This window comes from Petaurus breviceps, unplaced genomic scaffold, assembly GCF_028583685.1.
Source record: "Petaurus breviceps papuanus isolate PSGF00001 unplaced genomic scaffold, PetGlider_PUasm1.0 229, whole genome shotgun sequence".
Taxonomy (NCBI): Eukaryota; Metazoa; Chordata; class Mammalia; order Diprotodontia; family Petauridae; genus Petaurus; species Petaurus breviceps.
Window position 1 is genome coordinate 2622394 of NW_027185903.1, and position 15248 is coordinate 2637641.

General features: G+C 40.5%; 2 protein-coding genes across 5 annotated transcripts in view; one reads left to right on the plus strand and one right to left on the minus strand.

Annotated features, from left to right (window-relative positions):
* Window positions 1-1316: 1316 nt before the first annotated feature.
* THUMPD1 (THUMP domain containing 1) lies at window positions 1317-8382 on the minus strand. Its single transcript, XM_069096069.1, has 4 exons — window positions 8019-8382; window positions 4551-4728; window positions 3777-4025; window positions 1317-2963 (listed from the first exon to the last, which is right to left on the minus strand). The coding sequence occupies exons 1-4, from the start codon at window positions 8256-8258 to the stop codon at window positions 2521-2523; spliced, it is 1110 nt and encodes a 369-aa protein (XP_068952170.1). The 5' UTR covers window positions 8259-8382; the 3' UTR covers window positions 1317-2520.
* Window positions 7778-15248, plus strand: part of ACSM3 (acyl-CoA synthetase medium chain family member 3) — a 45574-nt gene continuing 38103 nt past the window's right edge. Inside the window, exon 1 of one of the 4 annotated variants that reach the window (XM_069096066.1) lies at window positions 7778-7922. The gene's annotated coding sequence lies outside the window, so the exon portion shown is untranslated. Of the gene's footprint in view, window positions 7923-12317; window positions 12369-12439; window positions 12486-15248 lie in introns of those variants that run through there. The other 3 variants (XM_069096065.1, XM_069096067.1, XM_069096068.1) reach the window with 3 other exon arrangements.

Genomic DNA, 15248 nt, shown 5'->3' on the forward strand with positions numbered 1-15248 from the left:
TATATTATATTTGGATAGGTATATTTTTTTAATTGGCAAAGCATCTAATCCAAGTTTTAGAAGCTCCTTAGTTCTAAATAATGGATTTAGCAATCAAAACCAACAGATATGGCTACCATATGACCACAGTTCCCCTAACCCCATACGCCCTCAGGAAAGGTTCTATTTCATCATCTGTCTGTCCTCCATATCCAATACTGGTCACTCCACCTAATCTGAATTCAGTTACTTGTTAAGTACTGTTTTCATCAAAATTATGATAGTTATTGGCTACATTTTTCTCCTCCTTTTCACTTGTATGGCTTATAATAGAATTTCAAGAACTGAATTTTGTGTGTGTGTGTGCTTTTTGGAGGGGGGAAGGCAGGGCAATTGGGGTTAAGGGACTTGCCCAAGGTTACACAGCTAGTAAGTGTTAAGTGTCTGAGGCTGGCTTTGAACTCAGGTCCTCCTTACTCCAGGGCCGGTGCTCTATTCACTGCGCCACCTAGCCGCCCCAGAAATGCTTTCATTTAAAGAAAATTAACTATTAAAATATCTCTCATTACTAAACAGGCTAGGGGAAATTAACTTTGTTTTTAAAAGATTCTTGGTTTTATACAAGGAACTCTGTACTTAGTCCTTTTTATGTAGTGATTAACTTTCTACACAATTTCATCCCTATTTCAAGAATTTGTGATTTCCTTGGGGAGTGCGGGGGAGGGAGAGGAGATACTCCCGTTACCTGACAGAGAGCATAACTTTTCCATGATTTACTATATCATCCTTGGAGGTTGCTACAGCTGAAAAAAGAAATGACACATTTCCACACTTGTGTAGGCTGGCCTGCAGACCCTAGGCCACTGCTGGGTCCACACTCAAAGTCGGTGCAGCTTGATAAGACCTACCTTCACTTATTTTATGAACCAAAGATCACTGTCACACTAAAATGAGGAAGGCCCCAGTTTTTTATATATTTATATTTATTCTAAGAGCCCATGCTCTTTGTTGTTGTTGAGTTGTTTAGTCGTGTCTGATTCTTCATGACCCATGGAGTTTTGTCCACAGGATTTTCTTGGCAAAGAAAAGTGGTTTGCCATGTCTTCTCCAATATGTCCCCATTTTACAAATGAGGAATTGAAGCAAATAGGGGTTAACTGACTTGCCCAAGATCACAGAGCTATTAAGTGTCTGAGGCTGGATTTGAACTCATATCTTCCTGACTCCAGGCACAATGCTCCATGTCCTGCACTACCTAGGTGTCCCTAACCCATGCTCTACCCCCTTCCCATATGCCATACTCCCACCCCCTCAAAAAAAAAAAAGCAGATGAAACATTGGTTTCTGTAAGGGAAATTTACTTTTGTACTTCTGGAAAAGTATCAATGAAAAGCAAATTGTTATCTTGCTCTGGATTACAGTCAAGTATTTAGCCAAAACAATAAGGAAATGAATTGTGCTTTGAGGACATTTAAAAATTATAGTTAACATTAGCATTAATGAAACATTACCTGAAGACACAGTTTATCCTCTTCTCTACATGGTAAAATAATCTGAGCTTATCAATTCTGCACCATGGAATTTTGACATTTACAAGTGAAATATCAGTGTGAGAAAACAGTTTATAAAACTGAAAACAGACCTTTAAATAAACTAATTCAGTTTATCACAAAGCTTGATGCAGTACCAACGACTAACCTGGGGAAGAGTTGCTTATGAAAAATGTCATATTCAGATAGTACCAAAACCACAGAAATAAATATGAAAAAAGATCTAAGATTTTGAAAATGAAAAAAAAAAACTCTTTCTAGAGGAGTTCTCAAAATTAAAATGTAAAGGGAACCCAATTTTATGGTAACATATAATAAAGTACTTTCTAGATGGATGTGGCTGTCTTTATATGCTCAGATGTCTTTAAGTTCCAAGGGATCCTGGGTCTGGTGTTTCTACACCATTAAAGCACCTTCTTCCTTGAAGCTCGGCATCAGTTGGAACTTTATATAAAAAGCATTTTCCCCCTATTTCCCTAAGCGAAACTGCTAATAATGTGCATACCTTTTTCCTTCAAGGTATTTCACACAAATCCTGAAAAAGCAGACATTCTATGAATCTAACAACTTCTAAGTTAAACCTTGCTCATAAATGAAAACTTCTAACACATTTAATCTTCCTGTCTTTAAACAGTGGCCCAAAAACTAAAATCCTATTCTCTTTCAGGATGCTGTCCCCAAAGCTAATTCCAATCTAGATGATGAAAAAATGCTTTTGGGAGAAAATAAGAAATTCAACCAAGTAATCACTCCCTGAAGGGGATGTGGGGTGATAGCCACACTATTTTGTCCACTATTGATTCACCCAAAAGAGCCGCTGGTGAAATATGGCATTGTATTTCTAATACTTCCATAACTCTGAAAAACTTTAGATTAAACTCACCTCCAAGGCAAGTTTCATTACTTGCTAACATTCTCAACTTGGAGGATAGCTTATTTTGTGCCCATCTTTGGAATATGCCTCTTCCCTTAACACTTCCTGCCTCAACTGCTAATTTTTATCCAAGACCAGGTCACTTTCATTTGATTTAGGACCTTCCATAACTTGGCTTCCATTTTCAGATTTAGTTCCTTTCTCACTTTCCACCTGGGTCTCAGAAATTGGCCCCTCCTCTTTAGTACCCTCTACCATCACCTGAGGATTATTTTTTTCTTCTGCACAGTCACTTTCATTTGATTTGAGATTCTCTTTGTCTGTGTTTCCAAACTCCAGTTTTGCCTTGTTTCCATTTCTTACTTGTGCATCCTGGCCAGGATTTGGTTGAGACCCTTCTTTGTTACTCTTGACCACTTCCTGAAGGTTGTATTTTCGGAACAGCATGTAATCTTTGACAACACTCAGGCAGCAGACAGCCTTAATGATTTCTACCACGATGGTATACTGGGGATTACTAAGATCAACCTTATTTTCAGGATTGAGGCAGCCCACTATGCCTGCAAGAGAAAGAGGTGAACTACTTAGGCTGAAAAGAATCATCATTAGCTCTGTGAACATGACAGGATTAAGCCCTCTCCCTCACTCCCCTCCCTTTTCTATTTCTGGTTTGCTGGAATAACAAATTCAACTAAAAGTTAAAAACCACTGCAGATCTGCAAAGCAATGAAGATGAAGTGCTAAAGATACCTACTGACATAACTTTCTTTTAATTTTGAAAAAGTTCACCTTAGTAACTGAGAAAAAGCACACCTGCTCTAGTGAATCCAACTTTTTAAAAACCAGAAATGTCAAATTATTACAATGTATACATCTTAATAGATTTATATGGTGGATACAACTGCTGGACTTGCAATGAGAAGACCTGGGTTTGAATTCCATCTTGTAATGTCTATCAGCTATGTGACTGACCCTGGGCAGTTCCCGAGTTTGGGATTTTGTTTCCCAAAACTATCTGTAAAATAAGGGAGCTGGTCTCCACGAACTCTAAGGACCCTTCCAGCTCTAATCTACCATCCAATGAGCACCTAATTCAAAATGCAAAAGCTTTCATTCTAAGGGGGAAAATATCTCAGATCTTGAGAATAATGTGACCAATTATCATAGATTCATATAACAGAATTGTAGATTTATAAGAGACCATATAGGACATCTAGTCCATCTTACCCAGATGAGGAAACAGACCCACACATCTTGCCCAAGGTTAAAAAGCGGAACTGGGACTGAAACCCAGCTTCTCAATTTCAGACCTCTTTCCAAAGCACCTTACTACTCCACAGCTGTGTCATGCCTCCATGTTACCTGAAACATACCTGCTAGTTCTTTAATAACTTCTTCTCTGCTCATGTGACTATTATTTCGTGCTTTGTAAATAATCTGGAATGTCCCTTTATTTGGTGCCTTAAACCAAGGTTCCAAGAAGGTTTCAGCATATTTTTTCATATCTTCTAAGAAAGCTTTGCATGTACCAGATATGGGTAACATGCGTAAAATAACCCGTGTTTTCTTTTTCTTGGTTGTGTACATATCCTTTAGGATATGATGTACAAGTTTCTCAGGTTCTTCACCGAAAAAAGAAAAAAAAATAGAAAAAAAACAGTGAATTTTTATGAATTTTAGACATTTTCTCTAAATCATCTTAATTTTTCCTTTTTTAACTCAATCAGATAATTTAGCAGAGACCTTAAGGTTTAAGAGGATTTTAGATATAATCCTAAGAAATATGTTACTTATCTAGATCACTGCAACTATTTTGGTGAAAACATGGACTAAGGGGAAAGTCAGAAAAAATCTTATATGCTAGTAAACATTTTTATGTTTATAGAGATTTGCATCATCTACCAGTATTATCACAGTATTCCACTGGCATAGTGTCATCTGATAAAATATTACTTGTTTTTAATACAAACTTTTCTTCACAAAAATAAAAATCTACAAAGATGACATGTTCATATCATTAGCCAAGTCATCATATTCAAATCCTATCTTTCAGGTGTTAACACTAAGAGGCAGGAATATTCCCAATGAAGGCCAATATGGTAAACAAATGCAAGTTTGTTATATTAGGGAGTCTGAGACTCACATACCTATGCCAAGTGTTCTAATGAAGACCACGTTATTTGCTCCACTTTCCAATGATTGGAATCGTCTTAATCTCAGTTCTGTAGAGGCCTGAATCTCACTGACTTCTTTCTTCAAGGCAGCTTCTGCATCATCTTCCTCTTCCTCCTCACTTCCAGATGGTTGCTTATCTTTGTCTACAAACTGTTTGCATTAAGTTGAGAAGCTTAAATAAAGGCACCAGCCCAGACTTAAAAGCAGAATCAAATAAGCACAGAAAACCCTGCGCAGCATACAGTTAAACAGCCCACAACAAAATTTTTATTGCTGGTATCAGGAATTCTACTTTTGGGAGGTAGAGACTTAATATATTGCCTGCCCCACCCCCTCAACTGCAGAATACATCCCAACCATTGTCAGACATAATACTTTTCCCTCAAAATTTCAGACTTTATATTCACTGAATTTTATTTTACCAGGACATGTGTGCTCCTTTTTACAAAATAAATATACCATTTCAAGGTCCTGTTTTCTTTTTTAAAAAGTAGATGTTTTAGGGAAGTCCCCTGTAGGTGAGGCCTTGCCTAGCTCTCAGTTAAGCTAGTTCCACCATGAATGATGTTGGTCAAGTCACTTTCCTCTCTGGGTGGTCTTCAACTGTAAAATGGACTCTGACCTCTAAAGTCTCGTCCAACTTTGGATTCTATGATCTTCTGCTATGTTAGAAATATATGGAATCCCCTTCAGCAGGGGTCTGACTTTTTTTGTATCATAGACCCCTTTGGTCATCTGATGAAGTATATGGACTCCTTCTCAGAACAACAGTTTTGTTGTTTACATTCATAGTCAAAGGAAATGCCAAATTTCAATTTGAGATTAGTGAAAAATAAAGATGCAATTTTTTAAAATTCAAGTTCACAGGATCCCTGAAATCCATCCAAGGACCCCAGGTTAAGACACCCCCTTTTCCCCCAGTCACCTGGGAACTTTCCAAGTCTGGGTCTGCTATTATTAGTCCATGTGGAGCCAAAACTTCATATGCATTTATGTGGCATGAAAGTCTCCATCTAGGTTTAGGGACCACCCTTATATAGTCCTTGGGTAAATCACTGCCCTTCTCTGGACCTCAGTTTCCTCATCTTTTAAAATTAATGAGTAGGGCCTAAATGATTCCTAAGGTCCTGTGAAGCTCTCAATCCTGGGATCCTGGCATTGTTTTTCAAGGGATGGGGCTGGTCAGGAAGGTTCAAGGGCCCTCAGCCTCCTGGAAAGAACAGAAGGGAGAGGCCAAAGGTCCTGGGATAAAGAAGCTACCTACTTCTCCACAATGGAACAGTAACTTGCTCCAGGGCATAGATGCATATATGTATGTGTGTATATATACATATGAAAACAATAAAGAAGAACTTGAAATTTATGTGTATACCATATTATTTACCATATATACATAATGTACCTACTTATATACTTATCCCTTATTACAAGGTTCTCTTTTCCTTCATACACAATGTCACAACAGTCATTGCAGCTTAAAGCTTCAGTAGCTGGGAAGCTAGGTGGCACAGTGGATAGAGTGCCAGGCCTGGACTCAGAAGACATGAATTTAAATCCAACCTCAGACACTTACTAGCTGTGTGACCCTGGATGAGCCATTTCACCCTGTTTGCCTCAGTTTCCTCATTTGGAAAATGAGCTGAAGAATAAAATGGCAAACCTCTCCAGTATCTTTACCAAGAAAACCCCAAATGGGGTCATGAAGAATTGGACATAACTGAAATGACTGAAAAAGACAACGTACTGTACTAAGTACTTTTTAATAAATATTATCTCATTTAATCCTCCCCACAACCCTGAGAGGCAGGTTCTATTATCCCCATTATACAGTTGAAAAAACTGAGGGAAACATAAACTAAATGATTTGCCCAGCTGAATTTGAACTCAGATCTTCCCAACTCCAGGTCCAGAGTTCCATACACTACACCACCTAACTGACCCATAACATAACACCACACACACACACCCACACACTCTAAAACTTTTGGAACACCTTGTACATGTATACATGTGCACGTATATGTGCATTCATGTGTGCATATACATACATTATTTTAAGGCTTTTAACACTGTACATATGCATAGACATATATGTAGCCAAGACTTTTAAACACCCTGCACACACATGTACATACTTATATAAGTATTACATATGTGTATATACAGACACACATGTAAATATGCTAAGACTATTAGAATACCGTGTATTTGTGTACACATACACTAAGATGTTTGGAACATTCCCATATATATTTGTGGATATAGAAATATATTCACATACAAGGATACTAAGACTTTTGGAATACACTATACATCTATATAAGTAGATATACATGTACACTGACATTAACATTGTGGATAGATGTATAGTCACATAAGTACACATATATACATACACATAAAGGAAACTAAAACTTTTGGTATATCCTGTGTGTGTGTAGATAGAGATACACACAAGTACATTAAGATTTTTGGAGCACCCTGTGTACTGTTATTTGTGCACATATACATATGTATCTACATATATAAATACAAGTATATTGGTTTTTTTTAATAACTCATGTATGTGTATACACATACATAAACATATACAGAGGGTTTTGCACACCCTTTACATACATGTACATATAGACCAAGCCTTGCCAACACCCTTACATGTGTACATATACATGCTAAGATTTTTTAAAATCCCTTACATGTATACATATACACACATGCAATTACACTAAAATTTTTGGAGCACCTGTACATTCGTGTATACAGACATATAAATTTATACAAGTAAACGAATTCTTTTGGAACACCTGTACACACAAACACACACACACACACACTCTCTCTCTCTCTCTATATATATATATATACACATATATATATACATATATATATATACACACATATATATACATATATATATATATATATATATACCTTCATACCTGCATACATAAAGGGAAAGAAGTGTTAGCGCAGGATTGACATCATAATCAAAAAGGTAAAAGAAAATTGTTGGAACACTCGTGGACCTGTATACACATACATAAATACCCATACACTAACTTTCTAAACACCCCACATATGCACATGTAGCATTGCTAACTTTAAACACCATACGTGCTAGTAATTTGTGTTGCTTTACAAAGACATTCCGAGTATCACAGCAGGTGCCTGATGTCGGGAAGGAAGCACAGCGGGCACAAAAGGGCGGGGCGGGTGGCAGCCACGGCCCGGCTCCAGCGCGGCTGCCCCGGGAAAGCAGGATTCGGCCTGGATCCGCGGCCTCACCCGAGCCTTCCACACCTCCGGGACCCCAGCGTCCGTGGCCTCTGGGAGGACGAGCTCAGGTCTGCACAGGGCAGCAGCAGGGCGCCTCTCCTCACCGCCCCATCCCCCGCCACTCATTTAATCGGTCTCTCCTTCTCCCCTCCCCCGCCCCTTACCTTCTCCGGCCCGTACAGGTCGTCTCCGTACTCGTTGAGGAGGCTGTAGGCCTCCTCCACGCACTTGCGCTCATTCATGTTGCAGGTAATGAGGATGCCCTGAAGCCCGGGCTCGAGCTGCCTCGGGCCGCCGCCGCCGCCGCCACCCCCGCGCCGGGCCCTCTTAGCCTGCACGTACTGGGCCTTCCCTCTTCGTTTCACCCCTGCCGCTTGTGGGGGTTGCTCCCCGGCCGCGGCCATCGTGAAGAAAGGGGGCGTTGGCGAGAGGGACTATGCGGGGCGGGAAAGGAGAAAAGCACGCGGCAGCAGTTCCAAACCACGTGCTCTCTTCGTGGGGCGGGGGCGCGGGATTATGACGTCAATCCTGCGCTAACACTTCTTTCCCGTTCCCGCCACTCCACAAGGACTGCGGGCGAAAGAACCCAATCTGGTTGGACAAGAAGTAAATTGGGGGCGGGGCTGGTCACTTACGACAGGCAGAGTTCGGTTGGTTGATTGGATAGCGAGGTTCCTTAAACCCTCCCCCGTCCCCTTTGTGATTTGCCCTTTGTCCTGCCTTTTCCCTGTGTGACGGGTCTAATGCTCTGGGAGCTGCATTTAGTGATCACTGATCTTGCTTTAGCTCACTTCCTGTAGTTAAACCTGCCCGCCCTCCTTCTTACCTCACTGAAGTGATGCACAAACCAGCCCACTAACCTTTCCTTGCAGCTCCAGGGGAGAGACTTCCCTGAGAAACAGCAGCCTTGGATTCCACTGCTGTCCCTGCCACTTGACTGATTTTGTAACTTAGCTCTGCAAATGGGAGGGATCTGAGAGGTCCTTGGGTCCAATCCCCCTCTCATTTTACTGGAGCAGAGAAGTTAGCGCTTGGGTGGCTGTTAGTAATGAACAGCACCTTCCTGACGGAGGGATAGGTTATCAGGAGCTGGGGTTTGGAGAAAAAAAGACTTCTAAATAATATGTACGTGAACTTGAATGGCAATTCAAGACTCCCGCTACTATTGATTCATGAAAAATTAATGTTGATGTGAGTCAGGTAGAGGAGTCATGGTATTTGACTGACAGTGCCAGGGGTGGGGAGCTCCACATGTAGCCTGGAGGCAGCTGGTGTTCTTCTACTCCCTGGCTTATAGCCAGTGTGGTTTTAGAAGGGGCTGAAGAACCTTTGCTATGATGTTTGCTACCCAATAAACGTAGGAGAAAAGCCAGGATCAGAACAGAGGTCTATATACAATGTTCCTCAATCTGGCCAAAGTCTTTGATACTATCAGTTGTGAGGACATGTGAAAGATCATGGCAAAATTTGGTTGCCTAGAGAAGTTCATCAGTATTGTATGGTCAGATTCCTGATGGCATGCTTGCATGGTTTCTGGATAATGGACAATGCTCTCATGCTTTCTGGGTTACCAGTGGAGTGAAGCAGGGCTGTGTGCTTGCTCCCATGCTTTTTAGTTAGCATGATGTTTTTTTAGTAATGTTGTCAGACGCCTTCAACAAGAACGAAAATGACATCAAGGTCAGCTGCCTGCATTGACGGTAAATTATTTAACCTCAAAAGGCTACAAGCAAGACTAAAGTGGAGGGAAAGTTGGTAGGTGATTTTTTGTTTGCAGTTGATTGCACACTTAATGCAGCCTCTGAGGCTGAGATACAATAAAGTATGGATTGATTCTCAACTGCTTGTGCAAATTTTGGCCTAATTATCAACACAAAGAAAATAGAAGTTCTCTAGTAGTCAGCAACATGTCATCCATATACAGAACCATCAGTTTTAGCAAATGGATGTATACCCATAGATGATGAGGTTGACACATTAATTGCCAGAGCTAGGTCACGTTTGGGAGGCTCCAAAGGAAAGTGTGTGTGGGAGAGAAGCAGCTAATGCTTCTGCCTGCCAAACTGAAGCTCTACAGAGATATTGTGCTAACCTCATTGTCATATGCCTCTGAGACCTGCACAATATACCAGCAACATGCCAGGAAACTGAACCACTTCCATTTGAATTGTTTTAGGAAGATCCTGAAGATCACCTGGCTAGATAAGGTACTGGACACTGAGGTCCTTTCTTGAGCTGAACTGCCAAAGCATTCAGACTCTACAGCAAAGAGCACAGCTCCAGTGGGCTGGCCATGTTGTTTGAATGCCAAATGTATGTTTGCCTAAAAAGACTTTTATGGAGAACTCCCTCAAGGCAAGCCCTCATGTGGATGAATACAAGGACACTCTTGAGGTCTCTCTGAAGAACTTTGGAATCTTTTGGGAGACCCTGACACAGAACTGCCTAGCATGACTTATTCACATCCAAAAAAGTCTCTGTGCTCTATGAGCAAAGCATATTTACACTAGCTCAAAAGAAACATGATATGCACAAATTTAGAAACATCTCTACTCCAAATGTTCATAAGGACTATTTGTGCCTGATCTGCTGTAGTAGTCTTCCAAGCTCATGTTGGTTTGATCAACCACAGTTAGACACCCTGTACCTTGACCCCAACATAGTGATGTCTTTTTGGTTCTTATCTAGAATGAAGGACACTCACTGCAGCTAGGTGGCGCAGTGAATAGAGCACAGGCACTGGAGTCAGGAGGACCTGAGTTCAAAACAGCCTCAGACACCTAACACAAAACTAGCCATGTGACCTTGGGAGAGTCACTTAACCCAAATTGCCCCCTCCAAAAAGAAAAAAAAATGAAGGACAAGAACCAGCTTAGAGTCAGGAAGACATGAGTTCAAATCCCACCTCTGACACTTATTGGTTCTGTGACCTGGGCAAAAACACTTAACCTTTGTGTACCTCAGGTAATCTCCAGCACAGTTCAGACTTTGTTGTCTCCCCTCTCAAGGAACCTCAGTGGTTCCTTGTTTCCTCTAGGATAAGATATAAACTCCTGAGTAGTGGTTTGCTATTTCCTTCTCCAGCTCATTTTACAGATAAGGAAACTAAGGCAAACAGGATTAAGTGATTTGCTGAGGATCACACAACTAGTAAGTGTTTGAGGCTGGATTTGGACTCTGGAAAATGAGTCTTCCTGATTCCAAGCCCAGTGCTCTCTCCACCTTACCAACTAGCTTCCCTCCTCAGAGATTTAAAGCTCTTTAAATCTGGCTCCAGCCAGTCAGGCTGATTATACATTACACTCCTTTGGACATTGTGCTAAAACAAACTGATCATTACATTTCACACTTCTGTAGTTTTGTGAACTGTACTCTGATCCTGGAATGCTCTTTCCTTACCTCTGCCTCTGAGAACCTTGAACTTCCTCCCAAACTCAGTCCAAGTGCCAATCTCTTTCAAGAGGCCTCTCCTGACTCTCCCACTTGTTAGTTGCTCCTGGCCTCCGAAATTACTTTATATTTATTTTTTATTTACTATTTGTGAATATGCTATATCCTCTTAATAGAATGTAAGTCCTTTGAAGGGTATGTCTTGCTTTTATATTGGTATTCTTTGTGCCTAGCACAGTATCTGACATTTAGTATACTTTCCATAAATGCTTGTGGATTGACTGATACTAAATCATGTAAAACTGGGGCTAGAAGGGATCCTGGAGATCCTCTTATCTTCCTGGGTAGAAGGAAATCACAGATCTTTTACCTATTTTTTGTAATGTAGAACCAGAGCATTTTGATGAAAGCTGAAAATACATTGAAGTGCTTTCATTAATAGAATAGAAAACAGTCTTAACCATCCTTCCACCAAATATCTATATTTCCCATTATCTTCTCACATGTTCCTAAAACACTCAAAATTGAACACTTATTAAGCTCCTGCTACATGCAAACCAACATTCTAGGCATTTCCAGAGATTGGAAGGAAGGAGGGGTCTGGACCTGTGACTTCATTGGTATAATGAATTCCAGCTGAGGACACTCCCTCTACCAGGGCAGCACATGAGTTTTGGAGGGTTGCTTGGAGAGCACTGAAAAGTTAAGTGACTTACCCAGGGTTACAGAGCCTGCCTATGTAAGAGCCACGACTTGAACCTAGGGCTTCCCAACTTCAAGGCAGATACTCTCTTTATTATTGCTGAGGGATATAGAAAGACTAAATAAAATGGTTCCTTGCCCACCCTTATCAAAGAAATTAGTTTAGTTAGGAATAAACCGTGTCCTTGCATAACTGTAATTTGTAGTTTAGAGTCTGGAACAAAGCAGGTGCAAAATAGATGTGTTTACTATTAACAAATATTCCATTACAGTTGAGTAAGTTCTCTTTTAGCAACACCTTTATGAGGGTATTACATAAGAATTGCACAAGCTGTTTAAATATACTGAAGTTTAGAGAAAGGTAAGGTCATTTCCAACTAGGAGGGTCAAAGGTTTTCGGTAAGGAGGTGGTGTCCGGAATGGTGAGTAGTATTTCAGTAGGCTTGTATTTGGGGACATAGGAGCAGAGGCATTCTGAATGACAGGAATATAATTAAAGAGATGAGAAACATATCAGAAAGAGTTATAGAAGATAGCAGGTATAGTTAGCAAGATTGTTTAAATTGTGTGTGTGCCTGTGCACCACTCTACTAATGATTATATGCCTTATGTCTTGCATAAAAATAGACATTTTAAAAGAACGAGATTCTTAAAAATAATATTTGATCATAGAGTCATTAGGTGTTCTTACCTTGGGGTCTTTGATTTTTAAAAATATTTTAATAACTATTTCAGATTAATTGATTTCCTCTGTAACCCTGTGTATTCTGTGCATTTGAAAACATTAGCCTGAGGGGGTTACATAGTTTTCACCAGACCATGATGTAAAAAAAAAGGTAGGAATGACTTCAAGAGACTTTTGGTAGGGTGATGGTAATAGAGACAGGATATGTGCCTTAGGAAAATCCCATGGTCAGCAGTTTCAAGTGAGAAGGCTGTAGGCAAAATCAGTTATAAGGCCACTGCAATAGACCAGGTAAAAGATGAAGAGAGTCTGCATTAGCAGTGGCCATGTGAACACAGAGAAGAAGACAGATGTAAGAGTGTTTTGGAGGTGGCAATGACAAGATTGGGCAACTATAGGATTTGTAATAAGACCGAGGAATCCTGGTTGAAGCTAAGTTTTTGACCCTGGGTGACTAGAAGGATGGTGGTGTCCTATATAAAAAGTTCATGAGTTCATGAGAGGGATAGATTTGGGGGGAAAGATAATATAATGAGTTCTGCAGTACAGATTGAAACCCATCCACTCCTGCCCACCCTGTGCAACTCACTTATCCTGCCTAAAATTAAAAGGAAGGGGTGGCACTCATATTCACTGATCACTGCCCTGGGTGAAAAGCCATCCCTGGTGAAAGGCATCTACTTTAGCCAGGAAGTGATCTGGGTGGTAGGATGTCTGTATGCTTGGGAGGGGAGTGAATTGACTGCAGGTGTCCAAGTTGAAGTTATCATCACCTTAAAGAGCCTAGTGGAGCAGGAGACATGCTGGAAGCTTGCCCAGCTGTGGGTCATATGGTTGTGTTAAAGACAAGCCATGCTAATGTGGTTTTGAGGAGTTCAGGGACCTGTCAGGGACCAGGGTGCAGGACAAATTCGTCTGGAAAGAATTCATGGACTCAAACATTCTTTAAATCAAGTTGGCAAAGATTTATTTTTATACTTTCCAGCAGGCAAAAGTTCTTAAGGAACCTGGGACCTTAGAGGGGCACAGTTAAAGTTAATATAGGATAAACTGTAGTAAAACATGTGCCAAATATGCTAACTAGGTGATTTGGGGCGGGATTAGGAAGTAGTTAAGGAGTGGTCAGTTCTTAAAAGAACATGCACCTTTAATATCTACTATGCAGGCCTTTTACCCAAAATTTGCCAGGAAAAGCCCAAGGTGGGGCCACAGGGAGGTGTGGTTTTAGGCCTGCTACAGTCACTAAGTTAACTAGCCGTCAGGGCTGACTGAGGATTGTCTAGTCTGCCACCAATCAATGTCTTGTTTGACAGGATAGATGTAGGGAGTATACATATGTCTAAAGTTTAGGATACACATAATGAGGTGTCTGGGATGCATATAATGAGGTAGGAAGTTGGTATAGATAGTCCAGTGGGTACTGAATATCTTTATGAATTAGTACAAAGCCAGTTCAAACTAATAATTCCTGCAGATGCAGTCTGTTACTGTACCAGGGAGAGAAGTGTTTTGCTGGAACCCACTCATGAGTAATTGCTAGGCATAATGTCCTTGGGCTGGGGAGTAACTGCCAGGGATAGTGTTTTGAGGCTAGGGAGAAATGTGATCTTGGAACTTGGATCTGAGCATAGGCACCCAAGCACCCCATTGCTGCAATTTGTTATCATGGAGATTATGGGATGAGCAGTGGTGTACTGGTAAATATTTAACAACCAGCTCTTGTTGGGGGGGGGGGGGGAGAAGAAGTTTAACCTTTATTATTAACACTTTTTAAAGTCTAGACAATCAACAAAAAAATTAATTAAGTAATTGGACTTGGCTTGATTGGATTTGCCTGGAATACTCTCCCTCCTTTCCTCCTGGATTTGTAGTTCATGGTATAAAAGGCTGATACTGAACATTTAGCGGTTGTCTCACAAGCAGGTCCAGACTAGGTCCAGCACAACCCTGAATATGACCTCTCTTATATTTCAGAGAGAAGGGTAAAGGATAGTAGAATAAGAGAAGATTGAACCACAATTGTAGAAACCTTGAATTCCAGGCTAAGGAATTTGGTTTTATTAAGAAGGCCATGAAAAGGTTTGAGTAGTGGAATGGCATGATCAGATCACTAAATAAAGAAGATTAAGATTCTTGTGATATATCAAATTGGATTGTAGGGAGAAGAAGCTGGAAGCTTTATAGTAACCAGTTTGAAGGCTGGTGCAATAGTACAGGCAAGAGGCCAGGACCTACATTAAGATAATGGCAACAAAAATGAAAAGGAGGAGGCTGATGCAAGATATGTTGGCAAGGGTAAGTAAGTAGGACTGAGCAAGTGATTGTACTCTCTTCTTACCTTTGCCTAATAGAGCCTCATCTCTTCCATCAAGTTGAAACTTCACCCCTCTAACTGCTAGTGAACTCCCCTCCCAGATTAACTAGAGTTTAGTTACTCTGTATATTATTTGTTTTTAACTTTATTCAGTATCCATTTTTATCATGTGTTTTTGTTGCTTGGTTGTTTCAGTTGTGTCCTACTTTTCCTGACTCCTTTTGGGAGATACTGGAGTGATTTGCCATTTCCTTCTCTTGTAGAGTAAGGCAAACAGAGGTTAAGTGATTTGCCCAGGGTCAT